The 27,776-nt window shown below is 34.9% G+C and overlaps 3 protein-coding genes across 4 annotated transcripts in view; 1 reads left to right on the plus strand and 2 right to left on the minus strand.

Annotated features, from left to right (window-relative positions):
• Window positions 1–27,776, minus strand: part of Epac (Exchange protein directly activated by cAMP) — a 135,088-nt gene that overhangs the window by 87,969 nt on the left and 19,343 nt on the right. For both annotated transcript variants that reach the window (XM_069043490.1, XM_069043488.1), the window contains exon 2: window positions 22,333–22,475. In XM_069043490.1, the coding sequence (XP_068899591.1) occupies window positions 22,333–22,475 (143 nt within the window). The remainder of the gene's footprint in view (window positions 1–22,332; window positions 22,476–27,776) is intronic.
• On the minus strand, window positions 6,421–7,623 carry LOC138127424 (cuticle protein 16.5). Its single transcript, XM_069043499.1, has 2 exons — window positions 7,466–7,623; window positions 6,421–7,410 (listed from the first exon to the last, which is right to left on the minus strand). Exons 1-2 carry the CDS (start codon window positions 7,475–7,477, stop codon window positions 6,640–6,642), a joined length of 783 nt encoding a protein of 260 aa, XP_068899600.1. The 5' UTR covers window positions 7,478–7,623; the 3' UTR covers window positions 6,421–6,639.
• LOC138126457 (putative ankyrin repeat protein RF_0381) lies at window positions 26,099–27,277 on the plus strand. The gene is made up of 2 exons (XM_069042228.1): window positions 26,099–26,391; window positions 26,439–27,277. Exons 1-2 carry the CDS (start codon window positions 26,109–26,111, stop codon window positions 27,179–27,181), a joined length of 1,026 nt encoding a protein of 341 aa, XP_068898329.1. The 5' UTR covers window positions 26,099–26,108; the 3' UTR covers window positions 27,182–27,277.

A 27,776-nucleotide genomic window follows, 5' to 3' on the forward strand; every position in this document is an offset into this window, starting at 1 on the left:
GGAGAAAAGACTGGAGATGGCACTAATTCAAATAAGTGTACCGGCCCGCGAAAACTACAGAGTCATAAAAGGTTTCTGAATATAGACGCTAGGCCAATAGCTTCCTTCGCCTTCCTTCCAGGCGCATTGTGCTTCTTTATCTAGCACATTGTGGACTGGGTCATAAAAGGTTGTTGCACGTGCTTTTAGAGGGTTCGGACTTTTAACATGGGAAGCATAGGAAATGCCATCTCCAGTCTTTTCTCCCTCCACGCCGCAAGCATAGACAACACAGTAAACCTATAGAACGCAAACTCCCATAGTTTTTTGTGCCCCGACGTCATCTACTGGCTTGTGGTAGGTGCAAAATAAGACATAGCCAGCTGGATATCCTGGCTTTTTTATTTATTTTAATTTAAAGTAATTTATTTATAAAACTAAAAGACAACATTTATTTTGAAGTTTTTATTTTCAATCTTTTTCGATACATTTCCATTACATTTTTATAAATTTTGATTTGGTATTTCTTTTCCTCAATTGCGGCAAATATAAATTTATCGCATCCTTGCCTTGCATTGCATTGCTCTTTATTTTGACATCGAATTTTGCATGAAGTTTTATACGTTTTCGGTACATTCCAAACCGAATTTTGGATCGACATTCTGCCTTTTTATAATTTTTAATATGCTCGGCTTTTCTTTTTTTTTTTTTAACTTTTACAAGAATTTATATCTTCATTACTACATAAAACAGGAGTTACACAATTATAGTGTCTAGATCAGTAGATCGGATGAAAATTCTATAAAAAGTAGTTTTCAGTTAAAATATAATTATCAATATTTTTTTACTCTTACTGGAAGTAGGTCCGGACTGGAAAAGGAGGGAAGTTGTATCGAGGGTATCTAGGGCCATATTCGTTCGTGCCGAAGTCTTTGCTGGTAAAATGAAGTCCACACACAGTGTAGCTGTTATACCTACACTTTCATAGGCTCCAAAGTTGATAACTGCTTGTTACCCGTCTTTTTAATCGATTCCATAAAACGCCCAGGATATTTAATTGGATTTGGAAATCTATGGCGAGTTCCACATGGTTTATAATTCCTTTGCAGGGTGCAAAGTCGCACAATAGTAAATTTATTACTTATGACTTGATATGTCAAATAGCTATTTTTTAAATTTTGGCATAAGTTTACACGATTTTTATTTTTATAAAACGGCAGCGTCCCCTGACGGCTTGTGGTGGGTGCGTTTCCAAAAAAATGGGGAAAATGCATAGGAGTTTGCGTTCTATAGGTTTATTGTGTTGTCTATGGCCGCAAGGTACTACTAGCGACACCACGAGGGTCTCTAGTAGCAGGGCGCATTTGTACTATCAATTCGGCGTAACGGGTATTTAGTAAAGTCCATTCAATAAACACACGGCTTCCTAGATTAATAAGAGTCGAAGCCTCTAATACGGCTGGTCGAGTTCCTTGAACTGTCTGTTCCTTCAAAAGCCAAAAGTATAGTACCAAAAAACGAATATTTTTTAAATTAAATTAATGAAAAATCGTATTAATGTTTTTTTTCTATCAATAATCTACTTTTTGAAGTAGTGTATAGGCTTTGCCATTTCTATTGAAACACCACCTGTTGATTGACAGTTTGGCAACGCTGCAAATATGTTTAGTAATTTTTTGACTATTATTGCCAATCTTGATTTTTGTTGAATGTCATGTCATATTTGACTCAACGCGTCTTTCATTCAATTATAACCCAATAATTATCAAGAATTTATTGTTTTTTCGCGAAAATAGAGCAAAATAGAAAAAAAACGAGTCCTTATGGGTACTGACATGAAGAGAACTCTTATTAAATTATATGATAAACTGCATTTAAGTCAGCCAATGTGGTCAGTCGGAAAAATTTGTGTTGAAATTTCAGAAATCTTTTCCGTAGGTAAGTTAAAAAAGGTGTTTTTCTATTATTCTAAAAAGCGTCAGCGTCTTCAGCTTAGAACGTATTTACATTTGCTAACAATGCTAACATTTAGGTATAACATCAAAATTAAATCCCGCACTTTTTATCACACGCCACTTGGCACATGCGCCTTGAGGGGACACCTTAAATTATTGTTCTAAATTGGAACCAATTGTAACTTTGATTTTCATCTCTTCAGCTAAACTTTAAGTGCAGTTTTATTTGTTATTAATTATTATAACTCATTTAACTTTAACAGCAGAAAAGTGAGGTTACGTCGATCCTCTGTGGTTTCAGTATAAGAAATATTCATTAAAAAAAGCATTTCAGCAAGTGTAGTTTATTAAAATACTTAATACATATCTATAAGTACATTGAAATAAACCAAAACTAATTATTTTTTTACTTAAACTTTTCCCCAAATCATTCAATTATGAGTTCCTCAAACTCCTGATTTTTTTTTAATCCTTACAATCTTATCCCACATTGCCTATATACCCCCATTATACCAATTTCTTTTTCCAGATAGGTATCTGATATTACCGTCTACAGAATTATCCAATCACACCTGAGAGGCGAAATCCTTCAAGATTCCAAACCTGGCGCCAATCCTTTGATTTTGTAATTTCCTTGTTCATTGATTAAATAATAATAATTAATAATTCTTTGAGTTTCCCTTGGGTTTTACCTTCCACCTTCCAACAGGAACACTAACCACAACAGATAACCACGCTAAAAACCACTCACTCACATTTGTAGTGGTAGGACTCGCAGGCGTAAAATTTTTAGATTTCTATTGACATTTATATTAAATTATTATATATATTAAGAATGCACGATGCGTCGACGAGATAAATAATTGCTAAATGTGTAGTTAGATCATTCGATCATTGATTTATCAATTTATCATACTTATTTTGACAGTGATTTGCTTTGACGTTTTAGGAACTAGAAAATGTCAAAATTTCAAATTTCTCACTAAAAGCCGTTTTACAACCAACCGAACCTGGTACACATTGCTAAATTTTAGAAAAAATCCAACAGGTGGTGTTTCAATAGAAATGGCAGAGCCTATATGTAACATAAAAATTACGATTCTTTTTAAAATGAGATTTGTACGCGGTTAAGCAGCCAAATACACAAATGTATAGTGGCGCCCTCTCAGGAACAGAAAAAATGCTTGCAACTGATGAACTCGACCAGCCGTATTAGAGGCTTCGACTCTTATTAATCTAGGAAGCCGTGAATAAACATCTGGACTGTCAAAATCAAAATTGCAGTTGTTAGGTTGGTTAAATCACTAGTTATTTTCATATTACCCAGTTGTTATCTATGATTTTTTAATTTTTCAAACTATTCATTTGTTTAAATTAACATTGTCAAATAAATTGCAAAATTATTAAAGTGTATTTTGTAAAAAGGTTCAAATGGAAAGTTCAAAACGAACTAGGGTGGTTCTATTGGCGCGAGAGAAGAGGGCTATAAGAAATTATTATGAGGAACAAACAAAAAAGTGATAATAACGGAAAGAAATTTTGGAGAGATAAGTGTTAATCAAGTGTTAAATAATTTTCTTTTGAATAAATGAAACAGGTTAGTTTATTATGGTCTGGATGATTTTGGTTGTTGTTTAATTTGTTACCTGTTTTCAGTTTGTCGCGTGTTTTTTATAAACTTTATTAAATTACTCTAATTCATTTAGTTTTCTGCATTTCACTTGTGTTCGAAGCAATGAATGATTCAAAACATTTTTAGTTCAATGATTAAAAATGAAAACATAACCTAAATATATTTTGTAACTAGATTTTGATGTCGGTACACTCTAGCGAAATTTTTTTATATCCAAGTACAGTCAAAACAAGCATTTCATTTAAAATTTAATCTTGACAGTCCAGAAGTTTTTTGAATTTACTAAACTCGTCCACTCATAGATTGCTTGACATAAATGTAAAATGTTACTAAAAATGTTCACTCTACGCTACAAGAAATAGATCCGGCGCGAAATTTAAAAAAATGGAAAGAGCAGGTTTACACGTGATGTTTTATTATTATTCTGCATGTTTGCACTTAGGAAAGACGAAAGACGAAAGAAAACTTCAGTACAGTAGGAGTAATATATTAGGTTTTATTAATACAGGCTATTTCACGAGTAATAATGTGCCCGACGGAATAAAAAATGCAATCCACAATACATTTTCGAATTTCCGAAAAAGCAGGCTATTGAAATTAAAATATCCAGCTTTTTTCGGAAATGGCTAAACACAAGCAAGAGATTATTTAATATGTACTCCTATTTAGTGCATGAACAAATTTAAAAAAATCAACAAAAAATCGCAACGGAACAGATCAAAACAGCAACACGATCAAAACTAATAACTTTTAAAACCAGAGAATCGCAAAACAAAGCTCTAAAGATGAAAAATCGCAAATCTAAATGCTTAAACCACTTTGACAGAACTGACAATTTCAAATTTGAAATGTCATATAATTTATTTTTCGCGCGGGTTTCATAACAACCAATGAGAATCAGTGGCGCGAATGCTTCAAGATATTACCAACACAATCTATGGTACTTTCTTAATATTTTAATGTTATGGTTTGGGGATTTTGTTATCTAAGGATATTTAAAAAAATGCATTCTATCAGTGGACGTAGTCTATATTTGAATTTTCCTACAAGTTTTTATTTATGTCATTCGAGGTTATGTTTGACTTTTATCGTTAAAGTTTTTTCAGTTTCACCAAGAATTTTTGATAAAATTTGTAAAGTGATGATGATGATAAAGTAGTGCCTGCAACTAATTTAGAAAATAACAAAGGCTTAAACAACAAAGTAAAAAGACTGTAATTCTGAGTAAAACCATAAAATGAAACATCAAAGAAGTTGCTCAAAATGCCTGCTATCGTTTGTAATGAAAGCTTCGTCACGACGCGACGTGTTCAAGAAAATCGAACTCAATTCAGAATCCATCTGTTTTGACGAATTTCCTGAGCGGCGTTTTGAACTAGCAGCCAACCTACAAATTGAGAAACTCCCAGGTGATTTGAAAGACGCTGAGTACTTGTTCGTGGCTGGTTTTCAATTTCATGAAGACTTTCTTCTTCTGCAAGTAAAATATGACCTTCTCGCTAGCGGCCAAGATCGCGCTTATTCATTTCGAAACGCTCGAAATCGCAAAGATGCTGCACAACGTTTACAAAAGTTCATGGATTCGGAAGTATCAAAGGAAGTATCCTTTGAGGTAACCTTTCACCCTAGATTTGCCGTGCTAGCTCTGAATGTCCACGGATTTCGCCATAGATCAAAAACCATATCGGTTTTCTCCAGGTTGGTGAAATTGAGGTTAAGATGGATGTTCTTGTCAAAATGACTTAATTTTGAATTAAATGACAACAAAAAAAGTCTAATATGATTTTTTTTCACCCATTTTTTCCTAAAATTCAGTGGCTCTCAAACTTTTTTTTTTAATTTTAGCCCCTTTTTCTCGAAAAATATCAGCTTTTGTATAAGGTATTATTAGCTCAATCGTTACCTGTTTTGGGGTTCTATCACAGGTTAAAATATCTGCACAACTTTCAAAATCACTTGTATATGCTTCTAATGTATGAATACTTTTGTGACTCGTAGGGCAAGCTGCGCTCGTGTGTGTAAACTTTCCACTTGTAGGAAAAAGTGATACTTTGTGCCGATGTGGCATACTGGCATAAATAACTGTTATGGTTTTATTTTAAAATATAACGTAACATTTTCTGGAATCTTATAATAGACGCCCCCTAGTCTACCTGTTCTTGTTTATTATGACCCATTAAATCATATTGAAACAAAGCTCATTATAACTTCATTTTATAGATAAAATTTGCATATTAATAACTTGACTATCTTTTTCCAGGGACGGTTCAACTTCCTTTCGAAACTGGTCAAAAAAACAAACGCCGCATGTTTATAATTACATAATGTTTTAATTAACTAATTATTTTTGTGATGTATTTATTTAAAGAATCCATTAAAACACTTATTTTAATTAAAAAGTACTTTTTATTGTGTCATTTACATATCAACACGTGCCATTAAAAATGTTAACGTTCATTTGACTTTAGCTAATTTTCAAGAATAATATTCCAACAAATGTTCAGGATGTAACGAATGATGTCCACGTATTGTATAAGTTGTCTGCTATGGCAGTAATAGTATAAGATTTTCCTTCCAAATCATTCAACATTTTTCCAGCTATCATTAATTATGACAAAACAATGGTTTATTTATTATAACATCAAATGTCAAAATCTAGTGCAGTAATTTAAATTTTTACAAATAAATCACATTAGTTAAAAACATTCGTAGTTTATTTTGAGACCAATAACATTCCTTGCTTGCTTCTATATACCTTGAATGCCATATTAGAGTTATATATCTTAAAGACTTATTTCTTCTAGTAGGAATTGGAAGTAGGATGATATTCGTATTAGTGAAATGCATCGTAAATAATTTATAATAGTTTTATTAAAAACTCAGTACAATATGTTGTGCAAAAGAAAACAAAAAGAAATATAAACATGATTGTGCATAAATCAATAAAAAAGTGTAAATATGTACAACAATAAATAAATTAAATGAGTGAATCATCTGCATTACAGTTGCACCACGAAAATTCAAATTCCTCTAAAATATTATACTGAATTTCCAAATGAAATTTCAGCTAATTTAGAAGACTTTGAGGTGGGGGGCGGCGGCAGCATATCCGTAAGCTGGGGCGGCGTGAGCGAGACCGTAAGAGGAAGCATAACCGAAAGCTGGAGCGGCAGCAGAGTAGCCGAAGGCTGGGGCGGCATGGGCCAAACCGATGGCTGGGGCGGCATGGGCGTAACCGATGGCTGGGGCGGCATGGGCGTAACCGATGGCTGGGGCGGCATGGGCATAACCGATGGCTGGGGCGGCATGGGCATAACCGATGGCTGGGGCAGCAACTCTGACAGCTGGGGCGGGGTGGACGGAGACAGCTGGGGAGGCAACCCTAACGGCTGGGGCGGCATATCTGACAGCTGGGGCGGCGTATCCTACGGAGGCTACGGCGGGAGCGGCGTATCTGAGAGCTGGAGCGGCGTATCCTACGGAGGCTACGGCGGGAGCGGCATATCTGACAGCTGGGGCGGCGTATCCTACGGAGGCTACGGCGGGAGCGGCGTATCTGACAGCTGGGGCAACAGCGGCTACGGCTGGGGCAGCATAGCTGACAGCTGGGGTAGCTTGGGCGGTGTAGGAGTAGGAGGTGGCGACGGGAGCGGCCTTAGCTACAGCTACGGCTGGGGCGGCGTAGGAGACAGCTGGGGCGGCGTAGGAAACGGCGGGAGCGGCGTAGGAGACGGCGGGGGCAGCATAGCTGGCGATGGCTGGGGCGGCGGCGTAGCTGGAGATTGCTGGGGTGCCCAAGTAACCGGCGTTGGCGGCGGCCAAAGCGGCAAAGAATACTACGAACTGGATTTTTTTTTTAATACAAAATTATTGTTAAACTTAAACAATTTGTAATTACCTTAGCTGCCATTTTTTGTTGTTGTGGTGGATATTGCTGTAATGCAAATGATACTGTTCTGCTGCAAGTGGTGGCTTATATATCGAAAAAATTGACAAATACGGTGGGTGTGTCCCCCCCGACGAATTTTGAATGTGGCTCGTAACCAGTTTCGGTAAAGATCATTTTAAAAGGTATTCTTGTTTGTTATTATTTAACCAATTTTTCAGTTATTACGAAATTCTGATTTATTGTATGTGCTCTTGCACTACATTACTTTAATGACCATTTCATGGGCAGTGTGAATTTGGACCTGCAATCAAAATTCACGGTCAAAATAATTTATTTTATAATTTGAAATTTCCATTAAATTAGTAGTTATTGAAGTTGCCCAACTCGGATTAACATAAAGAATTCATGTTTCACTGACAGAAAAATTTTACTTTAATGTCACTCGAGAAAAATAAAATTTAAGATTTCTTCTTCAACAGAAATTATAACCGATAATCCCCAACACAAGCATTTAATAACGTTCAACCACAATAATAGCCACTTCTGGGATAATTTCATTTTGAATTTCTTTTTGCAATAAAACTTTCCCAACAGAAATAAAAATTAAACAACTAAACTGATTTTCAAAAGATTGCAAGTGATGCAATACCAGAAGATAATGCTTTCTAACTACTTATCTATTTGAACAAAAAATAGTCTACGATGGTGTATTATCTTTGAAATATTCTTAAGGGCTCAAGAAGATACGAAATTCATAAAGCACAACAAGTGAGAAAATCACTGGAATATTAAAAGCAGTACATATTTACATTTTTATCGTTTGTTTAAAAAATTATTACAGTTAATGGTATCAAGCCCAGAAGCATTAAGAAATATTCGCACGCGAGCCTCATTTCCTCAACTCTTTCCAAATTATATGGAGGTCAATTTACTACTGATCGATTTGCGGAAATTGAAAATTATTATTTTCTAGTACTAGTTGTTACAAAATTATGAATTTAGTTAATAAAAAGCATTGTAAAAAAAAACTCAGCCCAAGTATTCGTTACAGCTTCTTCAATACTCTCGCCTCGTAAAATGTAAATATCAATTTCTTGTCGGCGCGTTTTAAAGAATCATTAATAATTTCTACATTTAAATTTTTGGGCTTAGAATTAAATGTCGAGTATGCAAGGCTCAAATCAATTTTCAAAATTTATATCATTCTATTGACTGGTCACGCCAAAGTCGTAAAGTGTTGACTGAGTATGTGTAACATTCCGAGAATTTTTCGAACATTCTTCTTCTCAATGACATTTAAATTCGCATAAATCTTTTTGCAAAATTGGTCATTTTGTCGTATATTATTAAAAATTAATTTTAAACAATTTATTTCCCCCCAAATTGTAAATCATTTTAAAAAACAACAATGATGACATTTATTGTGATAAGTGGTTCTTCTGATTCCGCAGTAAACACAATAATTACATGACATTTAACCCATATTTAAGAAATTAAATAAATCTTCGAGTTTGATGGTCACGGCTGCGACCATTTCATGTTGTACAAATTTATGGTGTTGAATTATATCGCAAATAATTAAATTATTCATGCATGATCGCCAAATTTAGCGTGAAATTATCATCGTCTCATTATGGCTATCAGTACATTTAAATTGTTAACACTCTAAGAGTTGATTTTTTTATTTATTTATTCAGACACGTTACAGACACACCTACTTATGTATTACCAATTCATCGTAAAACATTGCGTACTATCTACGAGGACGCCAGATAACATCTATATTGTAAATCAATTAGTTGTCAGCGATGATTGCCATGCGGCGGTAACCTGGAGGAATGATGGTACATTTGGGTATAATGTTTTGTAAAATACAAGTCATTATGAATAGTGCTGCTCCAGTTCGACTGGAACCAGTTTTATTCAAGCAGCGTTACCAAATAAGTTTAACGAGTTGTTCATTTGACATTTAGCAAATTGGTACAAGAGTTAATTAGCTCCCTAGTGTGAGTCGAGGGTTGTTTTCCAATTCACTCACTTTTCCATATTTCTTTTATTGTGAAACCTGCGTATTTTCCTAACTGAATGCATTTAATCTCGAAGTCAGCTCCGTTCAGCGGTGGGATGGTTAAAGTTTAAATTGGAGATCTTCAGGTGAAGGCGGACTAAGAAAATGAATTTTTAAATTGCGCGAGGCAAATCCCCGCAATGCACTTCCGCACTTGCTAAGCATAATCGAACGAATCACTGAGACATTTCGATAAACTGCCAAATAAAAATAGATCCCTTTTGGGCTATCTTTTTGTTTGAAAGCGCACCGAACCGCACTATTTTCCATATCGTTGAACTTCAACTTGATGGTTATAGGAATGCAAACGAGACCTTTCCCTAAAAGTTCAAGCTTTTAGGACGACGTTTCGTAAACATTCTGTATAGTAACACAAAACCGCATCCTGTCTACACCGCCGTCGCTCCAGAACTTACACTAATTATCACAAAATGTGGGGCGCGGGTATAAATTACACCATGAAACTGGGAAAATTAATTTATTCTGCGGGGCTGGCATACATGTTTTAGTTCTTTGTAAAAAACGCGACACCTGCAACACATTTTCATGCACAGGGTGTCAACGCAAAAAGTAAATTCATTATTGCTTTCCTCTCTGCTATTGACGTAAATGAGAGCGTGCAATGCAAACTTTGTTGCTTCCTGCTAATAATTAGTTTTGAGGGTAACAGTTTACTTGAGCCAGTTCTGATTTTGCAAATCACCCGGTACATGCAAACGAGTTTTAAGTCACATCGTTAGAAAGGCAAATCGACTGAATATATAAAAAAAAAACAAACTCGAAGAGCTTTCGGATCTTCACTTTAAACTTCCTTCGCAGCGTCGACTCACAATGAAATTCTGAGGTTTTATAACTGCAAAACTCCCAACTAAATACGATATTTACCTCATTCTAAACCTAAAGTTGGTAGTTATGCCGAAATTAATAAACTAAAGCGTGGTTAGTTCACACTAACAATTTTCGTGTTAAATCTACCTAGGTAAATAAACCAACAAAACCACTTCTAGTTTGCATTTACGAGAACAATAATTTTAGACGTAATTAATTTGCTACGTCGAGGATGTTCGGTAGCAGTGGCAATAATTATAATGTTTACGTTAAACTCAAGATGATTAGGGTAAAGTTGAAAGAGTATTTATATTCTGGTAAGGTCCCATCGAAGTTTAAATAAAGTTTGCTCAATTAAATTTAGGAGAATGTTTAAACTTCTTCATAGCGCATCTAATAACAGAAAAAATAAATCTGCCCTACCTTATGTGACACCTTACGTAAGGACTTTTACATCTCGATATCAAAATCTCGATATCACGCATTAGTTTATAACAATAAATTTGATATTGAAATAGAAAGTGGATTCAAAGTATAAAACGCTGCAGAATTTTAATGAGAAGCTAATCCAACTCGACATAATCTCTTAATGGTTATAAAAGGTTAATTAAAATGTCGTCTTTATAAACAGTTGTCCCAAAAAAAAAGATTTCAAAACAACTACTTAGATGCGAAAGGGTTGGTTCAACTGAACGTAAGAACGATTAGAGAAATATCAAGTTTAAACAATTGTTAACTAGAAATGCTTTTGATACAAACTTTGGGTCAAAACTTTAATTTGGATGGATAAGCGACGACGATCGAATCTCAGTGAGAAATTTATTATTCATCAAGTTTCCAGACTGGTCAGCCAATAACAATTAAACTTTGTCTAGACTAGACGATCTGTTCCCAAAGACCTTTAAATCCATATTGCTATTACATAAATCATTTATGTGAAATGAAATCATGAATTTACAAACAAGTAAGTATGTAGTCATACAGAACATGGGTCAATGAATCCCATAAAATTATTTTAAAAATCTGCTAAACACTATACAGTGAGTTTTTTTTAAGACTGGCCATAGGGTTTTACATGCTAATTTTTCAACCTCCTGTTAACTTTTGTTCCGATAAAAATATTCAAACCATTTTTGGAACAAAGTTGGGAGATTTTTTAAACTATCGGATAGATTACAATTCAATATCCCAAACTGTCGAAAAAGTTGTGAAAAAAATATTTTTTAACGCGCCGAAAGCGTCCAAATGGCGCTACTCTGGCGGCCGCTCGACGTACTATTATTTCGGCGCCCTAAAAAATATTTTTTCACAACTTTTTCGACGGTTTGGGATATTAAATTGTAATCTATGCGATAGTTTAAAAAATCTTCCAACTTTGTTCCAAAAATGGTTTGTATATTTTTATCGGAACAAAAGTTAACAGGGGGTTGAAAAATTAGCATGTAAAACCCTATGGCCAGTCTTAAAAAAAACTCACTGTATATGTCGTTCACGATTATTTTAAACACGCAGGAGGCCGCGATATTTTTTTGTTAGATTGGCGTCAGGTCCTGTCATGTGACGTTTCGTTTTTAAATATTCGCATTGTTGTCAATTCCGTCATTAATTTAGTTAATAAGAATTTACCCAGAACTGCCCTACAAATACAGAGTGATCAACAAGAAACCAAATCAAGAGTGCTACCTCATCTTTTGTTTTATCGAAACGTATTTCTAACGAGGATCAGCCGCTTTTATTTACTTGCTGTGCACTCGTTTTGTTGGTTGCCTACCTCTCAAAAATCTATTATTAATTGCCTTTATAAATTTTTTGTAATTCATGAATAATACATTTAAAAGCAAGTTATAATTAATTATTATTTATTATTGATTAAGGAAAAAACACACAGATACACACAATTCCTTCATAAGGCACAATCTTGAGTTACAAAATTTTAAAAATAATTATTTTTCACAATTCTTTGTTTTGCTGTTTTCTGTAAGAAAAGTGTAAAAGTTATTTATTATTCTCTAATTTTTGGGTAATTGAGAACTTACTCGTATCTTTTCTAGCAGTGTTTAATAGTTATTTACACAATTAGTGGGATAAAAGCAATATTACAGGATTCGAGTGTGAAGATTGCAGATGACGAGGGCGTTAGCCCGAGTTCATCTGTAATCACACGAGTTTCCTGTAATATGCTTTAGCCCACGTGTTATGTACAAAATTTTATCTAAGACCGCCCCGAATTAAAAAAAAAAAGGTAAATCTAATTTATTTCCGGCAGTTTCATTACACCACTCAGTGGAATAATGACTTACTTATCCCACTGAGTGGGGTAATGAAGCTCACTTATCCCACTGAGTGGAGTAATGCAATGCGTCCGGTAATGAAGTTCCTTATTCCACTCAAATGAGTGGGATAAGTGTCATTTATCCCACGGGATTAGATAAAACATTTAAATTACTCCAAGGTCAAAAAATAAGTTTACACAAAAACTGCTCAAAATGTTCTCCATTGTGGTCCAGACAGAATCAAACTCGCCTCTCATAATTTCAAAAACCCTTATGAAGCTGTTAATTTGTTTAGGGTAATGTGTGGGTTTTATTTCTTGCAACACACAAAGGGAAGCAAATTAATATCCTTCTTAAAAATTTTCTGATAAGTGCCATAACACAATTTAACTTGTTGTCTTAAACGCCTTATGGAAGTTGAGGGATGTTCCTTGATAATTTGTTGAACATTTTGCACCATTTCTAAAATTTGAACTAAGGACTGACCTGACTTCTTCTTAATGATGGGTTATGATTTGCTAAAATTAGGCACTATAATTTTAAGACATTGATAAACTTGTTGATAACCAATACCATCAGGTTTGGATATCTGGCTTGAAATTCTTCGGTGTAAGGGGGTACAAAGTAAGGCCAGTCTTCATTTTCTTGTTTCACCCTCTTTCGAAAATAATCTAATAAAAATGCCTTCTCTTTAATGGTAAAACCCATTTTACAACTTATTCTGGGATAATTATTGCTTACAACTTAAATAAACGTCTGTAAACTTTGCCGAAATCGAAGATTTGTTTTCTAGGTTAAATCACTTAAATTGTCAACAACAACAACCTTGAATTTTGAAATGTGACATTTCAACGAAGCATCCCCGTACCAGTAGCGTCGCGTTTGGCAATAAAGATGATAATTTACTTACTCTTACATCTTACAAATGTAAAATGTTGCTCTTGTTAATCTTATAAATTGTTTTCCTTATGTTATAATAATAATAAAATGCACAATTATAATTCCAACGTCTAAAATTCATAAGGTATCATTTTTTATTAAGTAGCGTTTGAGACCATAAATTGTCTACGCCCATGTTTTGACCGCTTATGTGCATATGATTTTGCTACGACGTGACCGATAATTTGCAACGCTTGCTCTGATTTGGATTCTTGTTGATCACTCTGTATGTATGTTTCATTTCAATTCTTTCTTATCCCACCTCCACCCGGCGGCACGGCAATTTTGCCGGAGTACATACACTATTACGGATATTACTATCAAGTAATAGTGCAGTGCTTATCAACATAATTACCGGCGTCTCGCCTCCGCATTTTGACTTTGTTGTGTATTATGTTCTGTGTCAATGTTAAGGAACTTCCTCACGATGTGACATGAGTATAATAATATACCTTTTTGAATTTCAATTACCAATGTGTTATCTAAATCCAGAATTTTTAAATTTTTAAAAAGAGATTGCGATACTATTCCCGTTGCTGAAATTACAAGTGGTAAAATCGAAATTTTTTCTAAACACCAAAGATTTCTCATAGCAACGGAGAGCTCTAAATATTTATTAATTTTTGTGTTATATGTCTGTGTTATATTATGTGAATTTGGAACAGCTATATCTAAAAGATATGCTTGCTTTTGTTGTTTATTTTAAATTATAATGTCTGGTCTGTTATGCTTAATATGAATGTCAGTTAAAATTGTTCTATCAAAATATAACTTGTAACTGTCATTTTCCAAACAACTTTCTGGTGTCTAACTAAAATGTGGTTGTGTATTCTTTAATAAATTGAATTTAACAGGTAAATTCATGTGTATAATTTTAGCGAATATATCGTGACGTTTTTTATATTCGCTTTGAGCCAAAACGGTGCAAGAAGAAATGATGTGTTCAATTGTTTCCCCTTCAGTTCCGCAAATCCTACATTTATCAATTATCGATTGTAAACCGCATATGTGTTTTTTATAATTTCTTGTATTTATAACACGATCTTGTATTGCAAATATAAAACCCTCAGTCTCAGGATGAATATTTGATTTCTTAAGCCATGCATGAGAGGCCTGAATATTAACTTCTGGTTGTTCCAGTTCTTTAAAGTATCTCCCATGTAAAGACTTCTGTTCTATATTTGCTATAGTGTCAGGTATATTTGGCTTAACAATATCTGAAATTATATTATCACTTAAATTTAAAGGTGTGTAGCCTTTATCGGCTGAAACCAAAGCATTAAAAAAGGTGTTATCACGAGCTCTATTGAGGAAATAATTTTTTAGTGAAGCAATTTGATTATATGCCAGTATTTCTAGATTTGAAAAACCCCTACCACCGTTTTCGCGTGGTAAATTAAATCTTTCAATAGCAGATTTAGGATGGTGTTTACAATTTTACGATTATTGTTCCTAATGCGTTCAATTATTTAAAAAATGTAACTACTTGGGAGCAGTTTTCTGTTGAATTATAACATAAAATACAGGGTGAGCAACAATAACTGTTACAGTTGGCAATAAAAAAATTTACATAAAATTTTCAAGACTGTGAATTGTACCTATTTCGGTTTGTTTTATTGACACTATTGACAGCTGGTATACATTTCATATTTAAACGTCTTGGTTTTTGTAATCTTTTATTAATAAAATGGTTTTTTCGTTGGAACATGACATAAAAGTTACCAAAAATCACCAGAATTTATTGACAACTCAATCAGTACTTGTTGCTCACACGGTAGATTTATTAAGACAAATCACAATACTGCCAACTAAAATGTCAGATTTTCATAGATAGTCCGAATTTGAAATAATCGTGAATGGTTTATACAGAAAATCTCGTAAAGCAGATGTTCTAATAGAATAAGGCCGGTATTTATAGTCAAAACTTAAGCTGGACTCAATCTTGAGACAGACTTGAGTTCCAATTTGTGTCTTATAAACAATACTTGAGCATTGATGAGCACTCAAGTTTTACTCAAACCCAAGTTAGGGGTTAGGCAGACTCAAGTCTTGCTTACATGAGTTAAGAGGTTCAAAATTGTCTCTGTACTGTCTGACAGTTGCTGTTTTCCTGTTTTTCGTTTCGTTTCAATTATATGGGTAAGCACTAATGTTCAGATTTGAATTTTAGATGTAAGCATTAAATACTTATTTATCGCAGGATGGAAGATTGTTATGACTTTATTTACGAAGAGTGATAATGGACCTAACGGAATAAAAAAATGCACCCCACAATATATTTTCAAAAAAAGCCGGACATTTTAATTTCAGTAGCCAGCTTTTTTCGGAAATGTAGTGTGGGTCTCATTTTTATTCCGTTAGGCTCATTATCACTCGTGAAATACACTGTAGGTATTGTATATTGGTTCACAGTTTTTTCAATTGCTGGGCCGTGCGTACTGTAGTACTCTCTGGTTAGCTATTGTACTGGGTGTTAATCCTTTCCTAAACACTATTTTTTCGTTCTATCGAAACTGTATCTGTTTTTTTATTTTGTATTGCCTCTTCTTAAACTGTATGGGATTTTCATTTAGCAAAAGAACTTTTACGAGTTTAGCCGAAATAAAGACTATAATACGGATCTAGACTTGAGCAAAACTCAAGACTTGAGTACAACTTACCCAAGTTGGACTTGAGTTGCCGACTATAAATACCGGCCTAAGTAACGAGCGTTAAGGCTAGGGTTTACCTGATGAAAATTTCAGAATTCGTGTAGTTTGGGTTGCATTATTTGAAATGTTTGAAATGAAATAAACGGCTTTTCAGTTGGCCTACTTTTACCTGAAATGCGTAAGTACCTGCTAGAAGGTGTAGTTAACCAGCAAATCTCATTACATACTAAGCTTTTAGGCCGGTATTTATAGTCGGCAACTCAAGTCCAACTTGGGTAAGTTGTACTCAAGCCCTGAGTTTTTTAGATCCGTATTATAGTCATTATTTCGGCTAAACTCGTAAAAGTTAGACTTGAGTCTTACTCCAGTTTCGTTTGAGTCGAGTTGCCATGGTTATACCATACACCTTGTGAGTTGTGACAGCTTGTTTTGAATTCTTTTGCTAAATGAGAATCCCGTACGGTTTAAATGAGAAAATTCTGTTGGCTTCTCTCATACACGATATAGAAGAGGCAATAGAAAATAAAAAAACAGATACAGTTTCGGTAGAATGAAAAAATTGTGTTTAGGAAAGGATTAACACCCAGTACAATAGCTAACCAGAGATTACTACAGTACGCACGGCGCAGCAATTGAAAAAACTGTGAACCAATATACAATACAGGGTATTTCACGAGTGATAATGAGCCTAACGGAATAAAAATGAGACCCACACTACATTTCCGAAAAAAGCTGGCTACTGAAATTAAAATGTCCGGCTTTTTTTGAAAATATATTGTGGGATGCATTTTTTATTCCGTTAGGCTCATTATCACTCGTGAAATAGCCTGTATCTTGTATTCAAAATACGTTGTTGACGTATATGTGTTTGGAACTTCTTCTTCGTAAATAAAGTCATAACAATCTTCCATCCTGCGATAAATAAGTATTTAATGCTTACATCTAAAATTCAGATTTGAACATTATTGCCTACCCATATATGTAATTGAAACGAAACGAAAAACAGGAAAACAGCAACTGTCAGACAGTACAGAGACAATTTTGGACCTTTAAACTCATGTAAGCAAGACTTGAGTCTGCCTAACCCCTAACTTGGGCTTGAGTCAAACTTGAGTGCTCATCAATGCTCAAGTATTGTTTATAAGACACAAATCGGAACTCAAGTCTGTCTCAAGATTGAGTCTAACTCAAGTTCGGACTATAAATACCGGCCTTAGATATTTTCGTCTCCCAAATAAACGTTCAAATGTGAATTTAGTGGTAAAATTGTATGTAAGTATGTTTATGTATAATAAGATCTATGATTTTTTTGGAAGAACGGTGATGGCACCAAGCGCTTTAAAATTCAATTTCCGAGGGCCCCATACTTTTTTTTTTGTTAATTTCGAATTAGGTTTTAGTGTTACAGCTTCCTGCATAGTCCTCAAATTGCAACTTATTTTATTGTTATTTATAACGAAATCGAAAAAAGAAAAGTATGGGGCCACAGAGGAAAGACCTATCCTTCAAATAAAAAAAGGACTTTGCCTTCATCTGTTGTGGTTTTAAAGATATGGATGTTTAAAAACCACCGTTTTTCGACCATTTCAAATCAGGTAAACCCCAAAAAAAAAAATGTTGTCAAGCAGGCCGTAGTTTTTTCTTTTTACAAACCTAGGTCGTCGTTTTAGTTGTTATGGTTTGACATTTCCTTCATATAAGTAACGTCACTTTGATTATGATTTTATCGCAAATAAAATAATTAATTTAAAGTGAAAACTAGGAAAATTCTCGTTGGTTAGTTCTAACAAGAACCCTTTTTAGTCCAATCAATATAAACATAAAAAAGGGTCCGACCTTGCAAAAGGTCATGTAGTTCTGATTTTTTAGTATGTTGTTTGGATCTCAGCCAAGAGTAAAACACCAAATTTGCAACTTCGAAAGACTTGTGCGCGCTGCGTGGTAGCCAAAGAACAGCAAAATTTTTGCACCATTTTCAGTTTTTGCTCAATATCTCCTAAGATATGAGTCTCACAGAAAAAGTTGAAGTTACCTTTTTTAAACTAGATTAAATTAGCTACAGTTTGAGGTCCAACCGAACTTTGTGCATGCAGCAGTTTCCGAGATAGAGCTCTTCAAAAATTGGGTATTTTTTCCAAGAAGTGAAATTTTTTTGTTTACGTCTCTTATTTTATTAAATATCGTCAAAAATACTCGCCCCATGAGAAAAGTCATGGGCAATGAACTTGAAGTGCATTTATTTAGCTTTAAATTGAGATCTGACCGGCAGTTGCAGGTCCAACACTTCTCTCAAAAGTGGCATATAACCGAAAACCTCGAAAGATGGAATTTGGGATAAATAAATGAAAACAAGTTTTCAGCGCATCAAACATCACGTATAGGGCCTAAACCGCTCAAATAAGTTATTGTAACGTAATTTAGTATGTGTGGTTAACAACTTGAAGAGAGTCTGTGAAGTTGGTGGAGAAATACTGCCCTCAGCGCCAGACTTGTTCTGGTTCTGCTTGTATGGAAAATCATCGAACACCCCAAGTATGCTCGTTTGGAACGGGTTCATGGAGCAGGTGACAAGTGGTCTTGATCGACCAAGAATTATTTTCCTCTCATTCATTGGCGCGCTTTAATTTGAGCTCCGGCGGGTACATGTTCTGGCATATACAAGTATGTTTATCATGAACCCCATTTTTACGGTCCACTGTGCTAGCTCACTGCTGGAGATTCCACGCACATTTGCCAATCCACCGTAGCTTTTCATAAACCACGTCAGCAATCAAATCTGACCATAGGCCAGACCAAAATTTATCGGATCGGCGGATAGTAAAATTTTGTTCTATGAATATCTTAAACTCAGTTGGATCCATCCGCTGTTCTAGAGCCATCATATCTTGCAAATATAAGTGGGCACTCTTTGTGAAGAAATAGTGACCAACTGAATGAAAACAAGGTAGCATTTTATCGATAGTATACAGGTGAAGGTTCTTAATCACCCTGACGCTCTGCCTGGATGAATAGTTTTACGGGAGTAGACGTGTGAAAATATTGGTCCCACAGCTTTGATTACCTTCCAAATTATGCAATGCAGTTTTGAATTTGGCACTTAAGCTTTGGTAAGTCCTATTTTCCTTTACAAACAAGATGAGAGACCTCTCACTCTCACGTAGCTTATTCTCGTTTCGGCTCTTTCTTTCCCAGTCAAGTCTACCTCATCGAAAATAATGCCAGCCAATATCAGATTAGTCAAAATGTGTGCTCGTACAGCTCATGAATAGGTATGACCATTCAGCATCTTGTCCAGGCCTGTGATCTGTATAAATAGTCATAAATAGCGCCTTCAAACAACTCCCTGCCATTATTGCACCGATACAACCCATAAATGACATGAGGAGATGGAACTCTCCAAGCCTCACAACCACGCAGCTTAACTCAGAATGTTTGCCACCCTCAACAATATCTCTGGCCTTAAAGAACAGTGGTTGATCAAAAGTAACGAGGCGGGTTTTTTGAAAATGACCTTTGGCTTCAAAAGGTGATATGAACACTGTATCGAAATCAGTAGGTGGGGTGCGGATAAATGAGAGGAAAATAATTTTTGAGGCATAAAACTCAAGGCCACTTGTCACCTGCTTAATGAACCCGTTCCAAAGGAGCATACTTGGGGTACAACATACATATACATATAACATACATACAACATACAATCAGAACAAGTCTGGCGCTGAGGGCAGTATTTCTCCACCGACTTCACAGATCCCTTCAAGTTGTTAACCACACATACTAAATTACGTTAAAATAACTTATTTCATCGGTTTAGGCCCTATACGTGATGTTTGATGCGCTGAAAACTTGTTTTCATTTATTTTTCCCAAATTCCCTTTTTCGAGTTTTTCGGTTATATTCCACGTTTGGCCTGCAGCTGTCCATCAGATCTCAGTTTAAAGCCAAACAAATACGCTTCAAGTTCATTGCCCTTGACTTTTCTCATGGGGCGAGTATTTTTGACGATATTTAATAAAATAAGAGACGTAAACAAAAAATGTTCACTTCTTGGAAAAAATACCCAATATTTGAAGAGCTGTATCTCGGAAACTGCTGGACGCACAAAGTTTGCTTAGGCCTCAAACTGAAGTGAATTTAATCTAGTTTAAAAAAGATAACTTCAACTTGTTCTGTTAGACTCATATCTTAAGAGATATTGAGCAAAAACTGAAAATAGTGCGAAAATTTTGCTGCTCTTCGGCTACCACGCAACACGCACAAGTCTTTCGAAGTTGCAAATTTGGTTTTTTACTCTTGGCTGAGGTCCAAAGAACATATTAAAAAATCAGAACTACATGACCTTTTGCAAGGTCGAATGTTTATATTGACTGGACTATTATTGTATCTTATTAAGACATTTATTAAGAATCTTAAATAACTATTGAGGTAGGTATTCGAATAAGTATTCGATGTCGAAGTTATGGTTAATAATATGCGTCCCTTAATATGACAAAAATATTTCCATACGGTTTGCTTACTGAATGGCATAGCATGTTTTACCATTTAGATAATTAGACAACATTTACACAGCATTTTACACGTTTACCATCATACTTTATACATGATACTTTACCTTATACTCAAGAGAAATTAAATAATAAAAAAACACACCCATTCCACTTAAGATAAATGTTAGCACAAACTGAAACAAGATAACATTTGCTTCAAGTTAGAATAATTGTACTCATCAACTTAAAAACACCAATTCGGTTCATCCACGAAAAACATTTAAAAATGCCCAATTCAGGCAAATTTATCTACTAGTTAAATTTTAATTAAATCTAAAAAATAATTTCTGGAGGAAAATAGTAATAAAAACTACAATTAAATAGTCACAACAGAAAATCCACAATCGTACTCTTATTAGAGAATAAAAGTTGAAAATATTCAATGTACCCAACCAATGCACATCATTTTAGAGATGTGAAACAAAGTTGGTAAAGTTCCTAGTTCAAGAAAGTTTTCATATTATGATTGTATTTATATTGTATTGATGTATTGTGTTGTGTAGACAGATTTATAATCGTTGCTTTCTTAGGAAGGAATAGAGCAAACTCTAATTTAGTTTCAACGACAGAAAGTACACTCAACTCAACTTGTAATGTGATATTTAAATACACGAACAATATCCACTCTTTTTGCATTTATTCATACATCATTGGCCATTGATAGTCCAGATGAGTTCCTACGAGTATGAAAGATATCGCCGAAAATTCAAAAACGTTAGATTTTTTCTAACAGCGAGAACGATAGTGGATTAAAGAGCATTATGTGGAGTGAGGGTCAACTACCCAACGCATGAAGGTCGAACTCATCTGAAGGAAATGGCTATTTTTGTGTACCAACTACTCCTTATGAACCTAACCGACTTTGACATTAGAACTTGAGTTGGATGTACTTCAAGGTTTAAATTCAATAAATACACTAAGTGCCTGTGAGAAATGTAGACCTTGTTAGAACACTTTATTCACAAAACAAGTTTAATTTTCATGACTTCGACAATTGATAATACAGTTCTTTTACACTAACACACTTTATAAAAAATTTTCAGTGGTGTATTTCTTGTCAAACAAGACTTACAAAAAGTAGTTGGTGAAATATTAAAATTTCAGCGAGGAGAATTTAGGAAATTGCAAAGTTTTTATTCCAATAATTCTATAGATGAATCATATTGAATGATTCACCTTGTATTTAATTCAACGGTATTGAAAAATACATTTTCATTTTTTTAAGTATTTTTGAGACGCAAGGATGCGATACAAATTTGTATCAAATACATAGTACGATATTTCATTTCACTTGACATTTGGATATGTACGACACAAACACAAACGTTGTCACCCACATCCAACATTCCACAGTACAATAATTAATTGTTAGGTATGGAATGTGGTTACCTGTGATAGGTACATGGTAACCATTTGCAGATTAAACCGCTGCTCAATTAGACGGTTCTAGCTTTCGATCGATTGAAAAATTCTTCAAATCAGCAAAGAATAGCAAGTCGAGTGTTCTCTTTGGAATTTTTCCGAACTGAAGATTTTTACTGATCAGAGGAAGAAAATATTTTTCACAACTTACAAGTGACTCCTTTTTCCAAATCTTCGTAATACCCGCAAAGGGCCAACTGCTGAAGGACCGAATTGGGCAGCTTGCACAGTTGTTCCACGCGGCGAAGCCGTGCCGAGATTAACTCAACATCTTTCACATTGCGATCACATGGCCTGGAAATAAGACCACAATTAGTTGTAGGAAATATCGATACCCTATAATTACGAACTAAATCTGATACAAAAACTGGTGTGAAAATACAAAATAAAAAATTTTCTGGGAAAATTTGTGCGTCATCATTGGCATTCGGTTGAGTGATTGAATTATAAAATCCATATTGACCTTTGTGGCACGCAACAACCTTCAGTTGGTTAATCGGTTGGTTGGATGACTTGAAAGAGAATCAGCCGTGCAGATTATTCGTATACCGATACTCTTGCCACTTTAATATCAAACGATCCATTTTTTTATAGCCACAGATACTGTACATCAGCGTGTTTTTCTAAACTTTTGCCGGAATACTGTGTTAATGATTTATGGGCTAATCTGCTGAAACTGGGGCGGAAAAGGGCCTCGACCGAAGCGTATAAAAACTTTCCCTAAAATAAGACCTAATTAGAGGCAACTCTTTCACGTTAACAGATGCCCGAGATATTTTGAAAGGTGCTATCAGTTGGTTTATTTCAGGGTGGTTAAGTCAACTGGTTAACTCTAGTCGTAATTACAAAACCGACAGGATAGGATTACGTTAGACCGAGCCCTTTGTTTTCCGAAATATCTGCCCTTTTGAATTTATTTAAAATCGGCTTAGTAAAATGAAATATTAATTTTTAAACTAGACTCTCGTGAGCAGTAATATACGATAATCCCTTTAATATATAATGTAATTCACTTCAAATGGACCAAGTATCACGTGCCTGCATTTGAACCGTTTGGATTTGCTGTCCTGAATTGACACTCAGTTTTAAGCTTTCGCAAAAAGCTCAGATCGGAGTAATCAATAAGCGCAAATTTTAAATACACCCGGTCCATCGGAATCATTTAGTGTTAACTGTATACAGGCGAGAACATAAATCCTGCACTGATTTTTTTTGGCAGCGTACTACGTTACGGCAATAAATTTTGCAAGGGCTCTTTGGGTACACCGAAATGGATTTTTTGCAAGTTATAAATACTTCAGTATCGAATTTATTGCTGTCGAGGTTAATATAAAAATATTCAGCTCCGCACTACATAATCCAGTAAATAAAGTCCAGTCAATGTCAACATCGCTAAATTATTAATTTTGATATTTTTATGTAATATCTGCGAACAATTTTATGATGTTTGAAACATGTTTTATGGTCCGCCAAATTATGAAACTTTGTAATTTTAACAATTTAATCGTAATATTTTAGCATGTTTGGAACTGTGACATATAAAAATGTTGAAATTAAAACCTACATGTTCGACTAAGAAATAAAAAGTGCATACAGACGAATTATCGTAACGGTTCCGCTGATGAAATAATCCTGAATAATCCTAGATTAATCCCCGTTTCTTCTCCAATTCATTCTCTGGGATGTATTGTTTTATGTGTATTAATTTTTTCCTTTCGCGCCAGTGCACGAATATCAAGATTGTTTTATTGCACTCGGAACTAAAATATCTGCCACTGTGTGACCAATTAAATTAAGAAACCCCCGCGGGTACCAGAATTACTCAACAGAAACAGTTATGTATGCAGACATAATATGATTTCATTCTAGCTATCGCCTTCGCCCATCACCATAAACCATTTTGTTATTAGGAAATGTTTCCCAAGAACGCATGGGCGGGTTATGGGATCAAGACACAATGGTTTATACATAACAAACGCAATTTTAAAATGTTCCCATTTAGTTTTTAATTTTACAAGGTTTTCGACTGTTAATCTTTGTCAAAATCTGAATCAATTGTAAAGATATAAATATTTTATTGATAATCAAATCTCAACATACTTTTTTCAGATAATAAATGATTTGATTTAATGTGAAACGCTACTGAAAAACAATAATATTAAGTACACGTAGAAAGTCAGTTATAATTGGTTATTCTTAATACATTTTTTAATACTATGACACAACAAATAATGCAACTTATAACGACTCTTGTCACATGCAAAACTACACTTGATAATTTAGACAATTATATCTGCAACCACAAATTAATGTTGACAATTCAGGTCAGTAGTTTTTCAAAAATTTCGACATGGTAGTACCAAAAATACCGTTCGATCCACAATTACTTAGATAAAGGGCGGCTATGACTTTGATAGTGTCAGATTTTTCGTATCTTTGCTAACTCAGCTACTAAACATCAAACAACTGTCACTATTAATCAGATTTTAACGCAAAATTGGTTTTTACTTCAGAACATAAAAGATTTAATTGAATCTTACTTTCGTAATGGTGTTTTCAATAACGTACAGCGCTGGTGGCTATTTAGCAAAATTTTCCAAATTTACATTAAAACAGGTATAGGCAACCAAAAATACAGAGCATCTGAACGTCTGAATGTCAAGTAGATTTGTACATACGTCCAAAATCTCAAAGACTTCTTTGATCTAAAGAATTGTTGATTGCACGGTACATTCTGTTCCACTAATGCAAGCTTAGTAACTTGGTAACTTGGAAACTGGGTTTTGTAATCTTTCCGGTATTAACTATTTACGCTTGGCACCACTGAGACTGAAGGTCAGTGCATATCTCCAAATTGATCTGTTTTACCTGACCTTTCTCTAAGCGAAAATCAGTTAGACAAGATAATTTTCCATCAAACATCCGACCCATGTCAACAAAATGACGTCGGCATTGTATCCTAACGAAAAAATGATTGTATGTATTAAGACCGGCCCTGCCTTGTGATTTCAAACTCTTTTAAGACACTTTGTAAAATTTTCTTGTCAAACCAACATGTTCACGGCCAAGTCTACCCCTAATGGGAAAATTAATTGTAAAATTAGCACAGAAACGAGTAATTTTCTAGAGAGCCACAATTACCTACATAAAATAATAATCATTTTCCTTTTCGTCTTGAAGTGGTGATATCGTCTTGATTTTGTCAGAAAACCGTTCAAGAAGGGCAGACGCAAAATTGAATCCCTGCCTCTCTAAAATTTAATTGACGGTAACACCGTTACATAAGAATTTAATTAATAAGGTGTAACCCGACGACTCTCGGAATAACGATTCGATCATCAATCTCACGCAACTAGTTGCGACGGCCAAGTATTAAGCTTCTTTCCCAGAGGGGATGTTGAAGGTTATTTTGCCGACTCACGACACCTAATCTTAAACATTATCACGCTAGAAGGAAATAGGCTGCCGTTCTACCGAGAGCTTCAACTTCGGTTTCTTTGCTGAGTCCACTTAATCTGTACAGAATGTCATTGTACACGTTTTTATTTATTACGGCGGCGAGCAGGCGGAAATTACAGACGAGACGGAGCGCTACTCCTTCAAAAATTAATTTCGAGGATTTTAAGCTAAGATGTATCAAAAGGACACAAAGTGAAATCGTTTCACGACGTAATCCGGTTTTACATCAGCCCCACAAAGATGTTCATGTTTAAATAAACGAGGACGCAAAGCCCAACTTGTCGTATTTTTTTAACGTCTCATTTTTAAAACTCATAAATGTTTATTCTACAATAAACGAATACGCGTTCGCTTGTTAATTATACAAACTTGTTAGATCACCGGATTAGTTTACAGACTTTACCACTCTGTACACCGAATACGCTCAGTTCCTTTTATCTTCTCTTATTTTTAATACGACAATTTCCGATGAATCATGTATGCTACTTGCGTCTAATATTATTGAAAGAGATAAGTTTTTGTGCCACTGATAACGTGTTTGAGGAAACACAACAGTGTGAGTTTTACTGTGACACTACCATGAACAGTGTAAACAACGACATCGAAAATTTTAATGTTTTTGATTACGCTCGAAAGACCAATTCGTACTCGTTACTGGAAGTGGCGATACAAAATTTGGAACTTTACGGTCTACATGTCAACTCCGGAGACAAAGATGGCAACACATTGTTGCACATCATCAGCCATAAAGGTAATTCAAACGATAACTCTACAAAATTTTAGTTGATTTGTTTTCAGGCAGAAATGATTTGGTGCAAAAACTGATAAAATCAGGTGCAAACATCAATATCACCAATCACATCGGCGAAACTCCCCTGCATTTAGCGTGTTCTGCAGGCCACATAAAAACAGTAAAACTGCTAGTGATGAATAAAGCTAACGTGCGCGTCCAAGACCAGAAATCGAGATCGCTGCTACACTTATCTATCGAGAAGAACAACCTAGAGCTGTGTAAATATTTAATTGATTGTGGAATCAATGTAAACTGTCAAGACCAGAACGGTCTCACTGCCTTGCATTACGCCATCGAGTTCAAATTCACAAAAATAATATTTCTTCTGGTGCACAAGGCGGATGTAAACATACAGGACCACGACGGCTACACACCCTTACATGCGGCGTCGACGATAAATGGTGGTGAGCTCGTGAAGTTTTTGCTGCGAAATAAAGCGAGAATTGATATAAAAACGTTTAATGGCGATTCACCCTTACATCTTGCTGCGTCATCTGGCAATCTGAGTGCCGTCGGAGCTTTGTTAACCGCAAAATCCAACTCGAACGTTTTAAATAATGATCATTATACTCCAGTGCAATTGGCTGAAATGAACGGTCACGAAAAGGTCCTACAATTGTTGGCGCCGAATTGTGGAAGTTCTCAATCGAAAATACCCACGGTCAGAAGAAAACGCGACAGCAGGAGGAGTGCCTCCCGTAAAAGAATATTCAGTCTGCCACCGTTGCCTAATACAATCTCATTGTAATTTAGAACATGTATTGTTTCATAAATTGAATCTAAGTTTTAATAAATCTGTGAATGTAATACCTTTTTAATAAAGTGTTTGCTGTTTTGTAATTTATTTCGAAGATTTGTCTGCCGGGTTTCCATTCATGCAAAGACGACATTAATTAAACTGAAAATTCCGCGATATCTCATAAATAATGTTTTGCAATTGAATACGCGAAGCTTTCCTCCATAATTTTAATTAAACTTCCACTAAACAAAAACTCGACCGCGAAGAATACCGCGACGTGGTTATACAACCAATAATACACACATATTTTCAATTACCTGCCCGGTGAAAACTGACGGTTTTATTATTCATAACTCAAAGTTTTGGGACGATTATTACCTGGTGTAATGTCCGATTTATAGCTTTCGCCACCAGTTTTATGTGTAAATATTGATTTGCCCGTCCACCGTTCGTGTCCAAAACAAATATGGGACCAACAAAACACCATACTGGAGTCAATTTTATTTACAGTCGTTTTCAATGACATCCGTGCTGTCAATATGACAGTATGTTGGCATCACTTGCTATTTCAATTTAGTAATTTTGAATTTCCTAATTTGGCAAT

Source organism: Tenebrio molitor, chromosome 3 (genome assembly GCF_963966145.1).
Source record: "Tenebrio molitor chromosome 3, icTenMoli1.1, whole genome shotgun sequence".
Lineage (NCBI taxonomy): Eukaryota > Metazoa > Arthropoda > Insecta > Coleoptera > Tenebrionidae > Tenebrio > Tenebrio molitor.

Coding starts and splice junctions, on each gene's coding strand:
- LOC138126457 (XM_069042228.1), top strand. CDS start 26,109: ATGAATCATGTATGCTACTTGCGTCTAATATTATTGAAAGAGATAAGT. Junction 26,392..26,438: donor GCACATCATCAGCCATAAAG/GTAATTCAAACG, acceptor ATTTGTTTTCAG/GCAGAAATGATTTGGTGCAA.